This window comes from Drosophila subpulchrella, unplaced genomic scaffold (genome assembly GCF_014743375.2).
Source record: "Drosophila subpulchrella strain 33 F10 #4 breed RU33 unplaced genomic scaffold, RU_Dsub_v1.1 Primary Assembly Seq354, whole genome shotgun sequence".
NCBI classification, from domain to species: domain Eukaryota; kingdom Metazoa; phylum Arthropoda; class Insecta; order Diptera; family Drosophilidae; genus Drosophila; species Drosophila subpulchrella.
Window position 1 is genome coordinate 681,240 of NW_023665577.1, and position 22,263 is coordinate 703,502.

Below are 22,263 nucleotides of genomic sequence, written 5' to 3' on the forward strand. Positions count from 1 at the left end.
GGATTCAAAAGCAATTGACTTTGTATGTGTTGCAAAATGAAATATAACAAAATGGTTTCGTATTACTTTTATACTGTTAAAGAATATCGCAAAATATTTAGCTAATATTAAGTACTGAATGTCAGTTTGCAGATAAAGTTGCGCAAAATTAATTCGTTATTAAAAATCCTAGTACTTTTATACATTTTGTAATTTTTGAAGAGCAATAATTTTTTATAATTAAAAAAGTATATATTTTTAACAAGAAAGGTCTGGAATTATATTTATTTTAACGACTTTTTGTACACATACTCTTTAAAACATATTTATTAAATAATAGTGAACGATATTTGTGAATTAGGTAATAAAAATGCAAATAATTTTATTTTTTAGAAATCCGTTTAAAGTTGTAGTAAATTAATTTGTTTTTCGTAGTGGTACAACATAAGGCATTTCGAAACATTTGTTTTTATCTCCGTTCCGCCGGCGGCAAGTGGACACCGACTCTTTTGGATCGCCGGCAAATGGTTGCCCCTACAACAAACACATCGCACTCACACTCCCACAGCAGCAACAATAGGAGCTGTCAAAACGGCGGCCATATTGAAAGTCAGTCAAGTATTTCGAAACCCGGGGGCGGAGCCAATCGACGCGCATGCGCATGGGGCAAGTGCGGGTGCGAGCGAGGCGACAAGTGTGTGCGTAGAGTGCGTCGCGTGTGGAGCGGCCATGCCACCGTTACTCCAGTGTCTGGGTAAGATGGTGTGGTGCGGAGCGTTTTCCCTTCGACGTCGCATGCGCATCGCACGGCAGAAAAGGAGGAACTGCTCAGGTCCGCTCGAGGGTCCGGGTTTCAGGACCGGGCCGCGAGTTCTCGAACTCGAATTCGAACTCGAACCCTCGGTGGTGGGGGTGCGCTCTCTCGCTCAGGTAGCTTTAAATGTATTGGTGCCCGCTGCACTGGTATTGGTGCGATCTCCGAATTTTCGCAGTTCGAAATCATCTTCGAGTTCGACTCAAAACCGGACTTGAATTCGGCGTTCGGTTTGGACCCATAACAGGTTTGCTCTGGGCCCAGTTTACCTGCCTGCTGTTCGGGCATCTCTGCATCTGTATCCGTATCTCTGCATCTGTGAGAGTGCGACTCCAATTTCCTCGGCATAACCACTGCATTCGGTTAGGCGGTTGCCCGAATCGCTTTTTGGGAGTTAATATTCTATTAGGAGCTCATTTGGCTGATTGCCAGCCAGGATGTGTTATGGCTTTTTGCGCAATTGAATTTGGCACTGGGAACCACGCAATTGGAGTTTGTTTTCCACTTCTAATTATCGACCAGTAGCCCTTTCAATGATTTATGTGCCTTGATGGAACGACAGATCGATGGCCGATCGATTGATGGATTGTATGAACCCCGTTTCCCAGCACTTGTCCGCTCGCACCGCGCTGTCTTCATTATTAGCTCGAGTGGATTTCTGACATCTTGCTTTGTTTCCTACAAATTTTCAACCGGCCTCAATTTGCTTTCCGTAATTAATGATTTATCTCAGTCTTTTTGAAGTGTTGTCTTAATTCCAGCGAAGTGATTATTGATAGTTTCTCCATCGCACTCACTCGATCCGAAAGTGTGAGATGTCTCAAGTGTCTTGGTATCCATCTCGGATTGGCCCTAGGCATATGGCTCGATCAACGAATGTTGCAGTTTACTCGCTTACAGATGGCGATGGTTACTGGCAGATTAAATATCGGACATTTACATCATTATTTTTGGCCAATGGATATTGATTAATTAGCTTTTTGTTAATTACATTTATGACTTCATTATTCAATTTATCCACATTTCTTTGAATTTATTTGAATAGTTTTACATAGACATGTTTAATTTTTATTGTCACTGTTCGTGGGATACTACATAAATATTGTGGAATATTACAAATAGTATAAGGAGTAAAATAATTTCTACTAGTTCCTAAAAGCCAAGCTTTAAAGGTAAAACCTAAACATATTCATTAACAAAGCAACTATGGGTCGTGTCTAAAAAATCCTTACTAATGAATCTTAAAATCTGAAAAAAGTACAAAAATCAATTTGTTGGGTACAAACCTCTTTACATCTGAGTCGACACACATTTTTCGAATACCAATCAAAATAAAAATACAACTTTTAAAGAGGTCATGTTTAAACTTCGAATTTAATTAATAAAATTGTAATTTAAAATATTAAGAAGTCTTATTAAATTGCTTTTATACATTTATAAGATACAAGTTATAAGGAAAATGGTGTTTAACTAGTTATAGGTCTTACTGCATAAACACTTAACTTATCAATATTTAGACCTTACACATGTTTCCAATCTCATTCTTTTTTGTGACATCTTTAATAACCATATTCTGCCAACTTATATCTCTGTGCTAACGTATGGATAATTTAGCCGCAATTACAAATCTGTCCCTCGAAAATATCTCTTAATAAGCCATTCAACTCATTATCACACCCCATCGAATATGAGACTCACAGCATAGGTATGTACACTAGATCTCTGCATTCTGTGGACTAGGTAGATTTCATAATGAAAATTCTATTTGAGGGCCAAGTAGGAACCATTTTAATTAACTTCATCAGACCGAAAACCAAATAGGAACTCAAACTTGGCAGAAAATCTTTTGGGAATGGATGCGTCTTCTCGATGTCGCTGATTCGACCATGGAAATGGAATCTTCACATTCGCATCCGTGAGCTCAAATTGGCAGCTGCTCAATTCTGAGGCTATTTATGTCAACTAGGGATGCGTTGTGATTGCGGCAAACACATCGGCGAGAATGCCGACATCTATTGCATTGGCCATGCTGGCCAGGCAGTTTCAAAACTCAAAATTCAAAATTCTGCCTGAATTATTCATGTGATTCTGTGACATAAACGTGAGCACATTCACTGAATTTCGCTATTACAAATGGCCGGCGATTATGCGAACAATGAGAATTCAATTTGTTTGAGCTCCTGACTCGGGCTGAGTCAAGTTGAGGCCAGTTTATGCGGGTGGAGCAGCTGCTGATCGTGGTCTTCGGGTGCGGGGCTCAGGTGTCTGGGCTGGCCATTGGCCAGTGGTTTGTTAATGCCACTTGATTAATCGCTTATTATGATGTCAGATTAATAAGATCGTTTTCAGAAATGGTCCGTGTTCGAGGCCTGCGAAAAAAGGCGAATGTTTAATGAACGATTCCACGTGAAATTGTTATATCAATTCAGTGCTTACCTTCTGATTTCCATTCATGCCGTCATTGCACAGTGGAAGTTACTGAAATTACATGGAATTATCAACTGAAATATTAAATATTTAACTGTTGAATCGCTTACCTTACCACTCACAAGATTAACATATCTATGGCCCAATAAAAGGAAACCCCATCCCAGTAAAACCTCCTTCATGTTAAATTTTTAAATACTATATTTTTATTATAAATATTACAAATAAAAACAAAATCTCATTTGTAATTTAATTATAATTTTCGTTATGCTTTTTGCTTTGCCTGCAGCCCTTCCACTGCATCTCCGTCCATCTTGTTTACACTAAAGTTTAAATTTTATTTACAACAAATTGTTTAGCTTCCACATTTCGTTTCAATTTCGCACAAATGTTTGGGTGTATTTAATGTTTTTGTTTTTTTTTTCAAATATATATATTTTTATCAACGCATTCGAATTTTGTTTCTTGTGAATTTCTACATTCTATATTTATGGTTTTTCCAATTTTTTTTAGTTTTCTGACTTGAAACTTAAGTTATTAGTTTCTTACAGAATGAGGCCGAAAGTTACGTATCTGGATTGAGTTGAATTTCGCTCTCAAGGTTCTTTAAGCCAATACATTGAAATTTTTTTTAGATCTGTTGACTATTTTCTTCTATTGCAAATCACACATCCTTTCACCTTGGATTGGGAATCGGGTTGGGAGGGGAAGGGGGTTTTCTGGGGAATTTACAAACGAAACGCTCTACAAAGATACATGATTTATATTAGGCTTGTTTAATTATATATATCTACATATAAACATATGATGCTTTATAGTTTTCATTCCCGTCCTTCTATCTCTTTCTCCTTCGTTCCTTTGACTTTGGTATATGAATTTCCACAGATGGCGTGGAAATTGAGTTTGAGTTACGTACATACATTTATATAGTTGTTAGGCGAATATTCATATAGAAATCGTTCGGTTCTGCTTTCAAAAGGGATTCTCTACATCCTCGTATAATAATGCATTTCAATTCACTACTTTACAGGGTTTTTGTTTGAATTCATTATTTATACATATTCTTTGTGTTCCTCAGTTAACAATTTATATTTTTCCTCTCCACTTGCCAATTCATATTTTTATGCATTTCGTTATACTTTATATCCTTTTCGACCTAATTCGAATTTTATGTTTGCAAGAACTAAAAATTGCACAAGAAATTAAAAATATAAGAAAATACAGAAAAAAAGGTTAATCTAACCGAAAGTTGAGGAACTCTCAAAATGTTTAAGGTTAAATTTTCACTTGCGAGTTTTAAAAAGTTTAACTGCCGAATTTTTACATACATTATTTTGAAGTGTTGCCAATCGTTTGCGATTCCTTTCTATTTAAAGTTAAGCTTCTGCCAGTTAATAGGTTTTATTTTGTATTGTATGTGTAAAACGTTTTGTTTACTTTAAGCAACGTTTCTCCGCGGTTTTGGTATTTCTTTGTCTAAATTTGCGACATTCACTTAGGGCAAAGTTTTCTATTATCATGTTCAGTGTTATGAAATATTTATGGGTTTCTTGAACCAACATGCAATGGATTTTGACGCCATTTGGTTTTTTTAGATTTTAATTTGTTTTTATTTTATACTTTTGCGCTAGGATTGCTACAAACATTGATTTAGTTTAATGTTTATGTTTTAGGTTTAGGGTTTATGCAGGGGTGTATATATAAGTTAATCGTACAGTACTTATGACGCGTAAGAACTAATGTTATCGTGTATATAGTATATATGCTTCATATATATATTTATTTATATATAACTCCTTGCCTTTAGCTTTACTTGGTATCATGTATAGTTATCCATATATTTATGTGTATATATATGCATTATAGTTAAATATAGCTTATTTAGATCTGAGGTCACATGAGTTGGTTTTGTTTGAGTTTTACGCTTTACTTGTATCTTTATCGTAATCGTTATCTTTACGTTTATCTTATTTCGCTTTCTCCACTTGCCATTTGTGTACAATTAAATAATAAGTAGAAAATAATAACAATTAACTAAGTTGTAGGTAGAGTTCTCAGCTCTGCTCTTTGTTTAGTTTAGTTCACGCGAAGTTCAACGGATTGGATAGGTAATAGATAGTCCTCTGGGATCGAAGTAAATTCATTTGCGCTCTCCGAACTAACGTAAATTGTATTTAGATAGAAATTTCATTTAACTGGTGAGACTCCGCCGGACTCGGTCTACTGCGGACTGTTGGGTGGCGTAATCTCGTCGCCCTCGCCTCCGGATCCCGGCTCGCCCTTCGTCTTGTTCTCCTTCTTCCACTTCATGCGCCGGTTCTGGAACCAAATCTTTATCTGGCGCTCCGTGAGGCACAGGGCGTGGGCGATCTCGATCCTCCGCCGGCGGGTCAAGTAGCGATTGAAGTGGAACTCCTTCTCCAGCTCCAGGGTCTGGTACCGGGTGTACGTCTGCCTTCCGCGCTTGCGTTCTGTTGGTTCCAAGTAAATAAAACAATTTTCACAATTAAAATCAATGCAACGCTTGACCGACCACCAAATCAACAACAAATTCTACTATATCTACAGGTCGACTACAATGCATACAACAACAAGAGCTGAATGAAGGATATATATAAATATATATGTATATTTGATGTTTTGAATCTTTTTGTTCTCTTTCTCCCGGATAATCGGATGAGGACTGAGACTGAGGGTTCGGTATTGGGGGAACTCAAAACCACATGAAGCAAGGCGCTGAAGTTCTGAAACTGAGGCTGATTAAAAGACAACCTTACCGAATTCGGATATTTGTACTTGTCAAAAAAAAAGAGAAAAAAGCAGGGCCCACAACAGGTCTGTGACGAGGGGCCTCCTCTCTGTCGGCCATCCCGATAGGAACTCTGGGTTTAATTTTCAAGTCATACCCTTTTCATGGGTAGGAAGACTTAGAGAAAGAAAGGGAATTTGAAATATTATAACAATTTTTAAATTTATTAAATTCGTTTTTAATAACGGATGAATAACTTCGCCTTAAAAAAATTAACAAACATTTTAATTTAAACAAAAAACAATCTTCTTTGAAATAAAAAACATATAAATGCTTTTCGTTTCATTTTTAGAATTTACTTTATTAGATTTAATTTGTTTGTTTTTTATTTTTAGGTAAGGGCATCCAGCCTTTGTTTATGCACCCAATGTTGGGTTTCACTTGTGGATTAAACTCGGCGGAGATTTCATGGACATCAAGCGGCGAGCAGACAAGGTAACTAATTATGCCCCAATGCGGTCTGTCCGTTCATCCGTCCGTCCGTCCGTATCTTTGTCCGTTAAGCGGAGAGGTATCATGCCTGTGATTCAGGCAAGTGCAGTTTACCTTCGAGCCTGGTTCAGTCCCCTTGAATTCCTCCCCCTTGGACGGTAGCAGGGCATAACTGTAAAATAATTCGGCATAATTACGAGGGCTGCCCCCTCCCCACTCGAAACCGCTCCATTTCGAAAGCAACCAACCAAATGAGTTCGGCGCCTAATGACACTTACTATAATTATAATTTCGGTAATGACAAAAAAAGAGCACAGTGAAAACGTCGGGAAAAAATATGTCAAATATAATACGCAGCAGCAAATATTATAATTGTCAATGGCGAAGGCAGGTAATTGAAATGGGTTGGTAGCGTGAGAAGCCATTTTCGGGTGGAGTTTTCCCGGCCTCTTCTTGAGTGTATTTCTGTGTTTTTTTAGGGTTTGGAAAATGTCCGGCCGGAAATTGGAAGGCGGCCACAGCAGCATTGGCATTGCGGTGGCTTTTGACCAACCACGCCAAGCGGCAATCAGTGGAAGTCCCCCCACCCCAAAACCCCAACCCCCGAGGTGGGCAGTCTTAACTATTTTTTAATAACATCTTCAGCATTTGTCTTGCTCAACTCGCTCTTCCATTTTTTTCTTTTTTAATATTTCACGTATTTTTGTGTCTTCCATCTCTGGCTCGAGGTCATTACATCATAAGCTCTTTTATGTATTTTTTCTCGAAGTTTTTTTTTGTATTTTTTGCGGCATCCATTAAGGCGCGCGAATCCAAATCGTATAGAACCAGGGGAGGGGGTGGCTATATAGAAGGGGAGCCGCACAGCGGTGGTCAGAGCAGCTACCTTCTTTTAAATGACACGGCTGATGCCATGTCTATAACCCGAGGCGTTCGCATTTAATCATCATCAGTTAGACGAGTCGCTGTGCCGGCAAAAAATCTTGAAAGATTTGTGGCAAAAAGCGTGCGTGGTCATCCCCCCGGCATCCGCGCCCATCCTTCAGCAGTCTGCGAAGAACCCATGGGGGGAAGGCCAAAGAGTTGAGTATTAGGAGCGGATTAAGAGCGGAATAAATGGGCTGGACTTTCACCCGAGATGATGGATAACAAAAAAGGGAGAGGTACGGGGGAGTTCGAATTTTTCCAAAAATAGTTATAGGGAGGTGCGTGCCTGTAGTCACAATTTGTATATCCAATAACTCCCGTTTAAATTCTGCAGAAATCGTTTCTAACTAATTTGATAAAGTTGATATCAAACTAATTGAAACTCAAAAAAGTCCAGTCATTAGCACTCATTTTTCAAATCAAATACTGCATTTGTTCCGTCTGTCCATAGCCATTGCCGTAGTTCCCATCTGATTACTACCTATTCTTTTTCCGGCACACATTCAGCGCATTTCCATTTCCATTTGCATTTCAACTCCCCTTTGACGTAACAGAAGCTTTTGCTGATAATTAGCAACGCAAAGCTGTATGCCTGCCCTCATGCATTGCAAATAAATGATTATTTTAATTGATGAAAACACCTACAAGTTTCGCATACAAGACTGGCATCTGGACTGGGTCTTGAAAATAAACATAGTTTGGGGAGGGCCTCAGTGAATGGCTAGAGGGGCGTGCATCGGCAATTTAAGAGCGGGCGCTCTCTGAAATTTGTTTTTAATGATGCCTTTGCACATTTCATGTTGCCATCACTCAAAAGGCAAAAAAATCATACAGAGAAGGAGAAAAAGCCAAGATGAAATACTTGTTTTTCTTAGACACTTTCAAGGCGTGCGTTGATCAGTTGGGGCGCCCTTTTCTGGACAGGAGCTTCGAATTGAGCGCTGGGAAATTATTATAAACGCATTAATGGCGCTTTGAAGGAAAAGGAGAGGAGCAGGGGGAAAGTGGAGCCCAGGTATCAGCAACAGAAATATAATAAAGGTGAAACAATTAATATGAAAAAGAGTAGCGATACATGTGAAGTACCAAAGGCAAACCTCTGAGGTTCTCCGCTCCCCTGCCACGCCCCCGCCCTGCTGCCACTCCCCCCGCTCCTCGGCAGGCCATACGTCTAAAGTGGCTGAGTGGTTGACTGACGTACCGAGTGGACCGGGGGCATTAATGCTTTTTGATATGAAAGCGTATTGTAATTAAATTGCGATTAGGCCACCATTTTAACCATTTTACTCGTTTATTACACTGCTCCGGCTCCATAATGGATTTTATTTCATTTTCTTCCCCTATCAGCCCCCCTCCCCGCACACACAATTACATTAGTGCTATTGGCCGTATGTGTGTCGGTTAACGTTTAAAGGAAATCATTAAAATAATTGCTAACAACATTTTATGGCATTCGTTGAGGCAGGAAAAAATTAAAAAGCATTATTTAATAGCTCGAAAAAGATTCTATTTTATAATGCCCATAATGAATTATAATATTGGCAGAGATTGCTTTTTCATCAAGCACGAGGCACGTCGAGCGGAACTAAAACAATGGCCAGCATAGTGCGAGGAGGCTGGGGAAAATGCGAAATGAATTTCTGTGCCTGGTGGTGGCACATCCACGTTTGCTTTAATAAAATAAGTAATTTATCTTTAATGGCTACATTTCAAAATAAATGTTTTTCAAATGGTAACGCATTTTCCCGCCAATCTCCATTCATTATGTTTCTCTTTCCAGGCAAAATTGAATGCCACCACTGCGGACAACCTCCAAAACAGATGACTTGGCCCCAGGTTAAGGCTATATCCATTCCCAACTGCAGTTGGGTGGTCGCCGCAGCAGTCGCAGTTATCTTGGCCAAAAAGCCGCTCGTCATGCAACAAATACAAAAGTGCATTTAGCAGCAAACAAAACGAAACGTAAACAAGTACAAGCCAGCGAGCAAAAAAAAGCTCACATCAAATGCGAGTAAATGTTTTTTTAATTGCGGAAATTACAGACAAACGCAGGCCGCCGCAACAAAAGCTGGAAAATTATTATTATTTATGATCGTAAGTTGATAAATTTTTCATCCAGCTGAAGAGTGTTCGTGTGTGGCATTTTGTAGAAAAAGAGGAGACAAATTCCGCTGGTTGATGTCACCATATTCTCTGCGCTGTTCTGGTGCGAATCTGCCAACTCATTCGATGACTTTGTGCTAAATAAACAGAGGGTTAAGGGGGGCGACGGGGGGGAAATGGAAGTGGGTGCTCCATTCTAGCCAAAAAGTTTCCTCCCATTTGATTGTTTTGCATATTTGACGTATTTTTGCCGTCGCAAACTTTCCGTTTGGTGTTTTCACAACCTTTGGGGAGTTGGCCAAAAAGGAAACGCAAAGGAGCAGGAATAAATATAACCCGAAATCCTTTTTGAGGTTTGATGTCTTTGACTGCACTGCCAGCAATTTTCCATTTACCCCTTTCTTTTTTTAATTAAGTCCAAGAATTTCCGAGGAAGAGTAACAATTAAATATTGCCATTGACCATTTGATCGTTTGCTAGCAGTCTTTTTTTAATTTTCATCTGGCTGCCCTTTTCCATCTGGTTATAATCTCGGGAGACTCGACAGCGTTTTTAATTTGGGACTTGTTAAGCACTTAAGAGGGTTAAGAATCGACAAAAGTTGACAAAAAAAAAATGGAGCCCAAAATTCAGGGAAAAGAAGAGCAGAAAGGATGGCCAAGGAGTTGACTTGGGGCTTATAAATGCATTCATTTAAAGGAGAAGCGGAGGGGGTTTTAAACTTTATTTAGTTATCGCTTAAACAAAAGCAAAACGCGAACCGGAGGGGAAAACGAAGAAAACTATACGCGCCATCTGATTGTTGTTGCGGGCTCTTCTTTCTTTCGGTCGCTTCGCGTTCTTACCACCGTTTTGGTGTTCTACACTGGAAACAAGTTAAACTACAATAATAAATCAAACAGAACATTTTTAGAATTTAGCAATACTACTCCGCTTAAATTGTATATTTTTTTTATGTATTTTCCTTTAAACTTCTTGATTTACCAATTGAGTTTGATTCAGAAGTAACACTTAGAAACTAAAAACTTTTTCCGAAAGGGATTTTATATTTAATTATGGTATGCCAACATTGGCTTAGACTATTTTCCCCAGTGCATGACCTCCATTCCCCCATTTTGGATGCTCACTGTGGCCATGGCTACCCATGTCAAAATATTTGACAGCTGACTAAAACACGCTATGCGAGGGACGCGCGAGAGAGCAGGCATTCAGTCAAGTCAGGCTCATATCAAGTATCCCTGAGCAGCCGAAATGTCTCTCTCTCTCTCTCTTTTTCTTTCTAGCCATCTCGCTTTTTCCAATGGCCGTTAGCTGGCAGCCATTGAAACATGTGGCTGACATTGACGACGTCGACGTCGACTGCGGCAGAGGGAGAAAGGGGAGAGAGCAAGGGATGCTGGTGAGGAAACTAGAGAGGGAAAAGCCTAGGGCTTGGGTAGTGACAACTATAATGAAAGCAAATTATGGGAATACTTTTCAAAAGCACAGCTAGTTTGAATTTGATGATACAAATTGATTTTAAAGATTAAAGTTCTAATAATATATCTAATCTCTGAGTTCACATTTTAAAGTTCCTTTCTACAAAATAACTTGGACAATGGGATTAAATTTCATAAAGTAATAAACTTCAAATTAATTTACCATTTTTAACTTTTGCTTAAATATTTATTATAAGTGTACTAGTTCTGAGTTATAAAGGCATTCTATTGATTAAACTAAATATTTTATATGCATTCTAAGCGGATATACATTTTAATGGAGCTGTTTAGTCAATTCAATCATATGCACTTGACTCTAAGAAATAATGTAATAGTGAAGGTGTTTGCAGAAGTGGCTCCAAAGGTCCCTTTGCCTTCGCCCGCAGTACTTAAACTGCCATTAGTTTTAATTGATATAATTGAAGAAAGCTTTCAAAATGGTCTTCCCCTTCCCCAACTCCTTTGCATAACCTCAAATTAATAATTCCTAACTAGTTTCGGATGTTTCTGCATTCCCATCTTGCCACCAGATACATTTTTTAAGGAATCCCAAGCGCCGAAACGCGGACCGCAGGAGGCCCAAAAGGTTGGCAAGGGACGGCGAGAGAGCTTCCTCACTTCATTGCTGCATGAATAATATTCGTAATTTGTCAAAAGGTTGGCCAAATCCCAAAATACAAAAACAGCAGCGGCCCAAACAGAGGATGGAGAAAAAATGGAATCCGAAAACAGAGCTGCGATTGAGCCACAAGGCCCCGGATGCCTCTGCCATGTCCAAAACTGACCCATCTCCGAGTGCCGAGGCCCCCAAGGACCTTTGGCGAGCTGTTGCCATTATTTTGCGCTTCTCAGCTGGCCGCAAAACCCAGGGGCGGGGGCGTGGGCGTGGAGAAAGGGGGTGGCTCTACCTAAATAAAAGCGAAATTTCCTCTTCGCATTTGCTGCGCTTTATTAAACTTTTCCACCCAACGCCACAGAGTGTTTGTGTGTGTTTGTGGGCTGGAAATCCCCAAAGTTCCTGTGTCATTTTTTGTGCTCCACGTTGCTCAAATTTTTGACAGACCCTGTCAGAGGGGTGCGATTTTCTATACGTATATATGTTTGGGTACATATTTAGAAAAAATCTTCACGCATTTGGCAAATTATCTTTTGATCCTCCCGCTTAAATTGCCAGAGGCAAAACAAATACAAAAAAAAGTGATGGTAGAGCGAAACGAACTAATAAATACCTTGTACAATGTACATCTTACAAGCAATGTTGTGTCTTTTTAAAATCGATTTCCAAATCATTTTTTATATCAACTTTAATGAGTTATATTGTATTTGTAAACCATAGTGCCATCCCAAAAATCTTTTGTCATTTTCAAAGTACAAAACATCCTCAAAGCTCCACAAGTACCTAGAGGGTATGAAAATCCTGCGGAATGGCTGAGGAAAAGACGTTAACACAATTTCACTTTGGGTGGACACATCTAAGCCGGGCCAATCGTCCGCCTAAGTAGTTGTCCTCCGCCCACCGCCCCCTGTCGCTCTGGTGCCATCGAAAAGTAGTTTGCGCGCAAATCCTCAAGTTAAGCAAAACTCTCCAGGACATTAAGTGCAGCGCCAACAGACAACAAAGTCCAAGGATGGCAAAGTTTCCGCCTCGTCTTGCTCTCCCTAGAACGCTGGCAACTGCCAAACGGATGATGGCCGGGATCAACGTTTTACCAAAGCCGGGGCAAAAGTTTTTCCAGCAGACAACGTGCAACTTTTTGGCCAGCAAGAAGTTCTTTTCATTGTCTTGAACCCCACTGACAGCTTCCGAGGGAGCGGAGTGGAAACTGTCGCTTATAATGCGCACAATGAAGTGCACTTTTCCCACTCGCCCTGCCGGCTGCCCAGAATTGAAAAGTGCTCAGCTTTGGCTCCGCTGGCATAAATATTTCCATTTTGTGTAAGCGAGAGCTTTCCCAGGCAATCTGAGTGAATCACAATGAATCTGACAGGGGCAATAAAAAATGCATTTCTAGGATGGCAAAAAACCGCACTTTAGGTGAGCAATAAAGGGCTTTTCTGACATAAAAAGGGGTAAAAATAGAATTATTTCAGTTACATGTTTCCAAAATTTAAAGACAAACAACACTACTTTAATTTATCTATCTATAAATACATATACCAACAATAGGACTCTTCAAGTGGTATTTTACTCTTTGTATAAGCCCCCAACATTTTGCCATATTTATTCTCTGTGTGTAAATGAGTACACAGGAGGCCAGGCAAACACTTGTTGCAAGAATTTGTTGACTGTCGCTTAAATTTATGACCCCAACTCGAGGACCGCAAAAAGAGCCAGCAGCATCCAAAGGATTCGGCTTGGACTGCAAGTTTTCCCCCTCAACTCACCAGCAAATTATCAAATGGCAGCGAGATAAAAGGGGGTAAGGAGGAAATCGAGTTGAACTTGGTAAATATCAAAACAACATTAAGGCAGGAGAGCCGACTGAGGAGCCAAAAGGGCCCCCAATCCCCATTGTGCCGACTGCCATCCATGAGTTACAACTTAATTGAAACGGAGTTTCGTTTTCCCTACACTCTTTTTTTACTTCGAAAAAGACCCCGAGAAGAGAGTCTTCTCGCCTTGCCCAGTCACGATCGGAACCTTTGTGGCACCTTTATCTTTTTATTTGTTCGCCTTAGTTGTTGCCTAATGCACGCTTGAAAAATGTCCAGGCGTTAAGTAGTTGCAATCGTGTTACAGTGGATGGGTTGAGATATAGACGGTATTCTATGTAAACTACGTAATACTTTAAATTGTGGCAGCCTTTGGATGTTGGATATAATATTCAGAGTGTTAATAATCTGTGTTGCAGCAAACTAATTTTATTTGTATATAAATCAAGAGCAGTTTCGGTAGAAATGATATTTATAAATGAAATTTAAACCAAGAGGAACAGTTTATCCCCAGACCAAACCTGATCTGGCCAATCCCTCAATGTTCTTGCCTCAGGCCTTTGGGCCATTTTCGATTATTTGTCCCACTGTCGCCGACTATTTATGGGCTATGCAAAATGCAGCCAACTCGGTTGAAGAGGAGCTGTGCTGGCAAGGCAAAAACCTAAGCAGAAATAAACTCGTATGCATTTAATCATCGTAACTTAAGCTCGGGGATCATGTTGTGGCACAGTGAGAATGCCGCAGTTGCCGCCGCGGGAGATGCGGACCGAGCTTTGGGCCAACTCCAGCTTTAATTCCCCGGCTCCTCCCCTCGTCCTCTCTGACCGCTTCATTTTTAATAAAGAAAATAAGCAAGAAATCCAAAACAGAAAAAAAAAGGTATATAATAAGAGAAAAGAGGGGAAAACTTCATGTCACCGTGGCCTGGTGGTGCCGTCCTTCTCTTTATTTTTTAAGGCGCGTTCTTTTATTTTTTGCACCGCCGCAGAGGCGTAGAGGGAGGGGATTAAGACGACGGAGTGGCCACTATGAATGGAGCCTCGGCGTGTTCTGGAGATTAATAAATTGATGGCATCCATTGCACATAACGTGTAACTAATGGCGCCCATCAATTCTGCTTTACATCTCAATCTGGCTTTGGCGAAAAAATACAGCCGGCAACAAACAAAAAACCACAGCAACATCCACGGATGGGGATGCGGATGGGGGAGCTCCTTGGATTTGGTAATGACCCAGGAGCAGGTCAGCTGGCGGCGAGGCAGAAAAAGGACCAACCACTTGAGGCCTGCTCTCACTTTCTCTGGGGAAAGTGAAATTCCAACGGAATTCTATATTTGGAAAGGACTCGCCTCCTTGTCCGTACACCAATTTCCCTCGAAAGGCGGGCAAAAACACTATCCCCACTTATGCAACATCCTTTGAATCCAGAGCCGAACCACATGCAGTCTGTGTGCTCTACTTTCCAGCTCTCATTAGTTACGCCTAGGGTTTTTGGCAAACCTTTTTCTGGCAGGATCTGGGACTATTGTCGATTTGCATTAGCTGGCAGGACCGCCTTCTGTGCTCGGATCCGCTGGACAAGCGTATCCCAGGGGCACCTCTTCCGCCACCTCTTTCATCTGCCTGCATTCATCGATTTTGGGATTTCGGAAATTCGCAAATTTGAACGAATGTCAGGTATCGGACGGTCCTCTGCAGATGGATTACGGTTAATGTCGAGCAATTGGCCAGGGTAATAAAGTGAAATTGCCCTGACGTGTCAAGGTCGTAGTCGATTCGTTGTGAACCGAAACAAAATGCAAAGAATATTTGCAGAACAAGTTTGCTTTAGCATTATATGTAAGTAAGTATAAGTATAAGTATAAGTATATGTAACGGGCATATAAAGAAACGGGAATTTAAAATTAATTAATATTTGTAACATCACTGTTAGCGAAAGTTGTTTTTATTTTGCCTTTAGTTCTTCACTGTATATAGGAACTATTGAAATATTTCATGTTTTGAAAATTGTAAAATTGCGGGCTACATTTTACAGGCAGTTTACGGGATTTAAGAGATCAAGATGAATTTCAGATTTTTAACATGTACTGCATGATCACTTATCTACATTTTACATTTACTCTACATATATTAACAGATATATGCACTGCTTTCACAAGGAAAAAGCGCAAGAACTGCTTTGAAACCATTATTTCAATAAAAATAAGAAAAAATTAAAATATAAATATAAAAATGTAAAATAGAAATATTCTATAACTATAACTATATTCCATAGTATCAACAATTTCTAAAACTTTTGTATGACATCTTAATGTCTAAAGATTCTTTTTGTCAAAAATAAAATAGAACTTCCATGAAAAGAACTTTACAGGAAGAAATGATTTTATACTGTTCCCGAAAACGATTTGTTACCTAAAAATTTCAGACCTTAAAAACATGAAAATTTGCAAATATATATTTTCGACTGCTTTTCGTTCGAAATACCAGGTTCGCTGTAAAGGTTCCAATAGTTTAACTTGAAATAATTAGCTCTAGCCGTTGTATGCACAGTTACGTTTCTAAGGGGAACTACGATCAATTCTATACGGGGGACTAACTACTGCAACCCACTACGATAAGAAGAAGAAAAATTCCACTTAATACGTTTCGTGGAATTGTCGATCACTTTCCTTGACACTTACCAAACTGACTTCGCATCCAGGGATACAGTGGAGACGGCATCCCCGAGGACTGCGAGTTCGGGTTTTGGGAAGGGGGCGTGTGCTGGCCAGGATGTCCTTGGTGCATCTGGGGAGGACCCTGGCCCTGGTGCATCATTCCTTGGGGTGGTGCACCCACCGGCGGAACCCCCGCCTGTTGCTGGTACATGCCCATGTTGTGATGGTTCTGATGGACCTGCGATGGGGAATTATTCAGATTAGTGATACAGTATCGATGGAGATGGGGCTTCGAACCGTCCACCACTGGGAGGGGGTTAGTTCTAGCAGATGTGGAAAAGGGGGCAAGCGGAATGTGATCTTGATCTTACCTCTGTCACGTCGGGAACTCCCACGTCCGTGTAGCCCAACTGCGGGTGCGGGCAGCGAAAGCGGAAGTGAAAAGATGGGAAAAGCGTTAAGTGTTTGCGAGATATGCGAGTGGGTAGGGAGTTCTACATACGGTTATCGATTGGGGAAAGTGTTCAAATAAATATTTAAAAACTAAATATTAACCTTAGTTCCATAGCTTATTTACCAACTTGTTTAATAAAGCAATTTGTTTACTTAAAAATACATGACATTCACTTTTTGATACCTGATATTTTGATTTGAATAAAAGGACCTTTTAACTTATGTATATATAATTTCCAAAAATAATCCTATTAATTTGACGTTGAAAGTGAAATTGTTTATGATTGAGTTGATAGCTAAAATAACTTTAAGAAAGGAAAAGAGTTAATAATATTTTGAAGAGGTGGTACCAGTTATCATTGCAGTTAAATAGTGACTATAAAAAAAAGAAGGAAAAAATATTTTCACTTTAAAATGTGCCTTTTGTGAATATTTAATGGATAGATGGATCGTTATTAGTATCTTTTTCAATAAATAAAATAAATAATTCCTTAAATCACTATAACTATGTGTGATAGTATTTATAAACCCCACTACAATCCATTTACACTACACTAGAAATGTTGAAAGTTAAAGATCCCTTCTCACCTGCGCCTGCGGATGGCCCATGTGGTGGGGCAGCGTCATCTGGGCGTTCATGTGGTGGCCGGACATCTGATCCACCAGCGGGGGCGACCCGCCCTCGGGGACCATGCCCAGTCCGCCGACGGCCGCCTGCAACTTGCAGCTGGCGTAGACGACGGGCTGCTGTTGCTGCTGCTGCGGATGTGTCACCTGTTGCGTCACCTGCGGCAGTTGCTGCTGCAGTTGCTGCTGCGGGGCCTGCTGCGCCTGCTGCTGCTGCTGGTTCTGCGTGGGCTGTTGCTGCTGCTGCTGTTGCTGCTGTGGCACCCCCAGCTGGCCGTTGGTCTGCGCCTGGGGCATGACCCCGCCCACCTGGCTGGAGGGGCTGTCCGGGCGGGAGTAGACCTGGTGCTGCTGCTGCTGCTGCTGGTCCATCCCCTGGCCGTTGTAGTAGGGCATGCGGTCGTAGGGCGGGAAACGCGGGTAGGGCATGTTGCCCTGGTGATTCGCGTTCTGGCTGTAGTGGTGCATCTGCTGGGCGTCCAGGTCGGTGACCCCGTTGCCCGGATAGTGCCCATGATGCATGTCCGCCCCCATGTACGTGTTGGTGAAGTACGAGGTCATGCTCTCGCAGTTGTTTGTACTCATCGTCATCGTGGCAGCCTCCTCAGCGTCAGCTGATCCCGCCGCGAGTCCTGATCCTGGAGTGAACGTGATCGTGACTGTTACTCTGCTTAGTGGCTAGTGACTGTGGTGCTCCTGCCTCCCTGTCTCCGTGCTTTTAGCTACTTTCCTTATATACAAAGTAAACTGGAATGTAGAAAAACGGGTGGTTAGTACTTTGAGAATCGAAGAACATAAAAACCATTCAAATATATAGCCAGTTTAAAGTCTTTTGAACTCTAATTACATAGCTTAGGTATAAAATATATTTTTGAATGGCTAGATATCAATTGCTACCCCTCCCTGTTATACCGCATACTCACCTAAATAACCTTTGAACACTTAAGTACAATGTACAGTTGCGTAGCCTAATCTTAGTTAGTGTGTAGTTGTTGTGTGAGGTATAAAATGATTTCCGCTTTGCTGTTCCTCTGTTTGCTGTCTTGGCCAAAAATGACGAAATTAACCTGCTCCTCGTCTCTCGATTTGGTAGAAAATCTCCTCTCCTTGGTGTTCTTTGATCCTTAAGTAGCCTTATCCTCTAGTTGGTATTCCTCAATTTTGATTTTGAAACTCTGTAAGTAATTGAAGACGAAATTTTCGTTATAATTGGTGTTCTCTTGTCAAAGCTTTGGTTTAAAGTGAGGTTTGAAGTGATATTTGGGCTGTATGATTTCATATGTTCCCTTAGTTGGGAGCAACATGTGGAGCCCACTGACAAATTGTTTATTGTATGCATGGCTGCCGGGTTTTTGGTGAGGGAGGGGCACTCAAGTTTTCTTTCAAGATTACCGATACTCTTTTGGAGTATTGATTGCCAGTGTGAGAACCGATTTTTTTGGTATAACATTTTTAATAATATGAGAGAGTAAAATTGTAGTGTCATACATAAGCAAGAACATTTAAAGCTATATTTTGAACATCCCTGGCAACCCTACCATCATCCTTGTGACTGAAATTCCACAAAGTCAAGTTAAGATGACATTCTGTCATGTCCCCCCGGGAACTTTTGAAATCCTCAAACCTAGGTTCTTCCGCTGGCATGCAATTGCCCCCGTTTTCCCCGCGCTTGACAAGCTGACAACATTCATTGAATTTATGAATATGAAATCAATTGTGTTATCCCCTTTTGACCTGACATCCTTCCGGTCAAAGTGATTTAATTTCCTGGCTCATTATCACGAGTCTCTGACCTCATAAATCACAAAATTCCCCACTCCAACCCCATTCGGATAATCCAGACGAAAAGAGGGAGACGGAGACACACGTTGCCTGCCAAGCCATGCATATTCACATGTCTGTCCCGCTCTGGCCGGGTCTGTGTCTGCTTCTGTGGTGATGGTGACAACCCTGCCGAAAATCCCCCAACTAACTAACGGTAACTTGTTGTCGGAAATGAAACTTCCCCGACTTGCACAAAGCATGAAGCCCCAAACAAAAAAAGGGCATCATAAAATAAACGGAATGGTAAACTTTAAAATATTTCAGTCTTGTCTCTCGCTCTCTTTGCATTGTGTTCGTCCTGCTTTTCGCCACACCCCCCAACCCCCCAAACGCCCGTTTTCCTGGCATTTTCCCTTTTGTTAACGAAATAATTTTCTTGCCTCCGACGCTGCCAAAGCCAAAAGCTTCCCTTTCAATTACACATTTCCCAATGATGGCGATTGAGCGGGCGACTCGGCATGGGCAAAATGGCGCGAAAGGACAATGGCAGCGGCGGAAGGAAGCGTGTGTTCGTGTTTGTGTGCTGAGTGCTCCGCTTGTGCCTGTGTGTGTGTGGAGGGCCAAACGGATGCTGGCAAATCGCTGGACTGTGGCCCGATCCCTGCCTATATCAGACATGTGGGTGGGCGGAAGGGCGAGGGGCCGAGGCCGGAGACAGGGCCTTGGGGTAGGCAAAGAAACCCACTCAAGCACAAGCGAGATGATAATAATGTCTGATGTGTGTTTTGTCTGTTCTTCCTGTTTTTGCCGCTGCTGCGGTTGCGGGGAGTGGGGCAAGTGCCTGCTCACTGTATGATTTATGTTCGTCTGATGTGATTTATTCAAGCGAAGAAATTGCTCAAATTTGATTTGCCATAACTGATTTGGCCACTCTTTAATTGCAAACGTATTTGAAAATAAGGAAGCGATTTCTATTGATTTTTGTGTAAGTGTTTTATATTGCTTACAAAATCATGTAAGTATTATATCAAATTACTATCAATTTATGTTTAGTCTCCATCCATTTTTATGTTGTACAGAAACTAAGTCCAACGCCATCTAACATTAGTTTCGGGAACAATCACCACCGCATGTCAAATGTCAAATGTTCGTCAAATTTGACAGCACATCGCCAAAAAGTATGCCACGAAAATTAGAGGACAGGCGGCGCCATCTAGCAGAACGTGAGGGAACTGTCTGTTATGAAATTGAAGTTGACAGTTTGGACAGCCGTGTTGCCTGCTTTTGGGGTGAAAAACTCTTTTCGACTACACTAAAGAAAAACAAGTTGACCAAATTGATATCAGTTTTTCTATTAAATAAATAAATTTTAATTTTTTGAAAAAACATAAAAGTGAAAAGGTTTGTTACAAGTCTGCATTTTTTATAAGAATAAAAATAAAATATAATTGAAAGTGTCGGGAATAATGCTGATTTAGCATCACTGATTGACAGTGGAGTTTATCAAAAATAATCTTTTTCAACTTATTGCTGGTCTCGCATAAATAATTCGCATTTATGATTGCGCTAATTGCTCTTAACTCACTTTTCTCGTTTATATTAATACCTTATTCTTCAGAGGTCTATATTTTAAAAAAGTTGTGGAGGATTCAAATTATAAGTGGAATTCTCTTTGACAAGATTCGATAAAAGAATTACTGAAGGCCTAAAATTTAGGCCTTACACAGGCTTTTATTTTTCTCGAAGTCCCACATAGGAAAACACATATAGTTGTTTTAGTGGTCACTGGAAAAAAAAACAAACTAACTGGCTTGTAGAGTTATTGAACGCCACCTATATAGTTTCAAAACTTATTCGTGTTCTGGATTATAAATTTTCCCAGTTGAAAAATGTCATATTTCTTATATTTAAAATTCATAGAGATCTTTATGCATATTTGCCCCACTGTGTAATGGCATTGCCCGTGCATTCAGGTTCAGTCAAGACAAGAACCATAGTTTTAAGCCCAGCCCACTTAGCCACGCACACATTCGCACTGGACACACTCCCACACACACACCCATGCACAGAGTGCGCATGCCATATGGGCAGTCCCGTTACCAGTTTTAAGCCACACACCTCGACAGCTGATTGCACAACCCGAATCGGGCGAAAAGTGGATCCGTCGGCGAAACAGAGGTCCACTGGACGGGTTATCCATCACTCACTGAGCAGATTTAACCCGGAATTCGGTTAATGACCACATCAACACTTTCCCATCCCGCTCATCCACTCCCACGCATGCGCCGTCCCTGTCTAACCAACGTGTCCGGAACCGAAATGAAATGAAATGAAATGAATGACTTCTTTCTTCAGCCATCAACTTCAGCTTCAGCCATTTTGATTTACGACTGCCAGCGAAACTGTGAGCGTTATGCCGTCGCATAGCGCTACTTATGGGGATGGAAGGTATGGATTACAAATATAGAACAATTCCCAAAACTTTGTTTTTATTTATAAAATACTTAAGGTGGTGTTACCACAGAAAATATAAAAATTGTAATATATTGATTTTGAAAAAAATTCTAAATACTTTTTAAAAGTATTATCAACCCACTTAATTTGGGAGAGATTTTTGAAGCAAATAATAAATTATATCATTTTAAAACAAGGGAGAAAGCTATAGTCGAGTACCTCGACTATCAGATACCCGTTACTCAGCTTAAGGGACGAAAGGGAAATGGAGATATGCAAGCAGCAAAGCGAGATTTAAATGCGCCACCTACCGGCGTAAGACAGATTTAAGCGTTATGGGCGTTAGAGTGGACGTGACAAATTTTTTGGGTCAATCGATAGGTATTGACGAGACCAATGCAGTTTATTTAAAATATTGTATCTAGCATGAAAATTGTGGGCGCCACAGTTTTGGGCGGTTTGTGGCCGTTAGAGTGGGCGTGGCATATTTGCGTAACAAACTTGCGCTGCGCACAAAGCTACGGAATCTAAATCTGAGGTCCCCATTCTCTATCCCCGATAGTCTCCGAGATATCCACGTTCATATTTACGATTTTTTGAATTTTGTGGGCGGTTTGTGGGCGTAAAAGTGGGCGTGCCAAACTTTTTTTTTTAACAATCGATAGGTATTGATGAGAACAATACATTTCAGTTAAAATTTTTATTCTAGCATCAAAACTGTAGGAGCCACAGTTTTGGACGGTTTTTGGGCGCTAGAGTGGGCGTGGCACTCTACTGAAACAAACTTGCGCTGCGTAAGAAGCTCAGGAATCGGCACGCCAAATCTCAATAGCCTAGCTCTCGTAGTTTCCGAGATCTCAGCGTTCATCCGGACAGACAGACGGACAGACGCACATGGCTAGA

The 22,263-nt window shown here is 40.8% G+C and overlaps 1 protein-coding gene across 6 annotated transcripts in view; it reads right to left on the reverse strand.

The window, feature by feature from the left end:
* Positions 1-4,806: 4,806 nt before the first annotated feature.
* LOC119561072 (homeotic protein antennapedia) overlaps positions 4,807-22,263 on the reverse strand; it is a 116,110-nt gene continuing 98,653 nt past the window's right edge. For 3 of the 6 annotated variants that reach the window (XM_037874925.1, XM_037874922.1, XM_037874923.1), the window contains 5 exons: positions 18,066-18,317; positions 17,104-17,889; positions 16,434-16,472; positions 16,075-16,300; positions 4,807-5,691 (listed from right to left, as the gene is read on the reverse strand). In XM_037874925.1, the coding sequence (XP_037730853.1) occupies positions 5,441-5,691; positions 16,075-16,300; positions 16,434-16,472; positions 17,104-17,733 (1,146 nt within the window). In that variant the 5' untranslated portion in view covers positions 17,734-17,889; positions 18,066-18,317 and the 3' untranslated portion in view covers positions 4,807-5,440. The remainder of the gene's footprint in view (positions 5,692-16,074; positions 16,301-16,433; positions 16,473-17,103; positions 17,890-18,065; positions 18,318-22,263) is intronic. The other 3 variants (XM_037874926.1, XM_037874928.1, XM_037874927.1) reach the window with 3 other exon arrangements.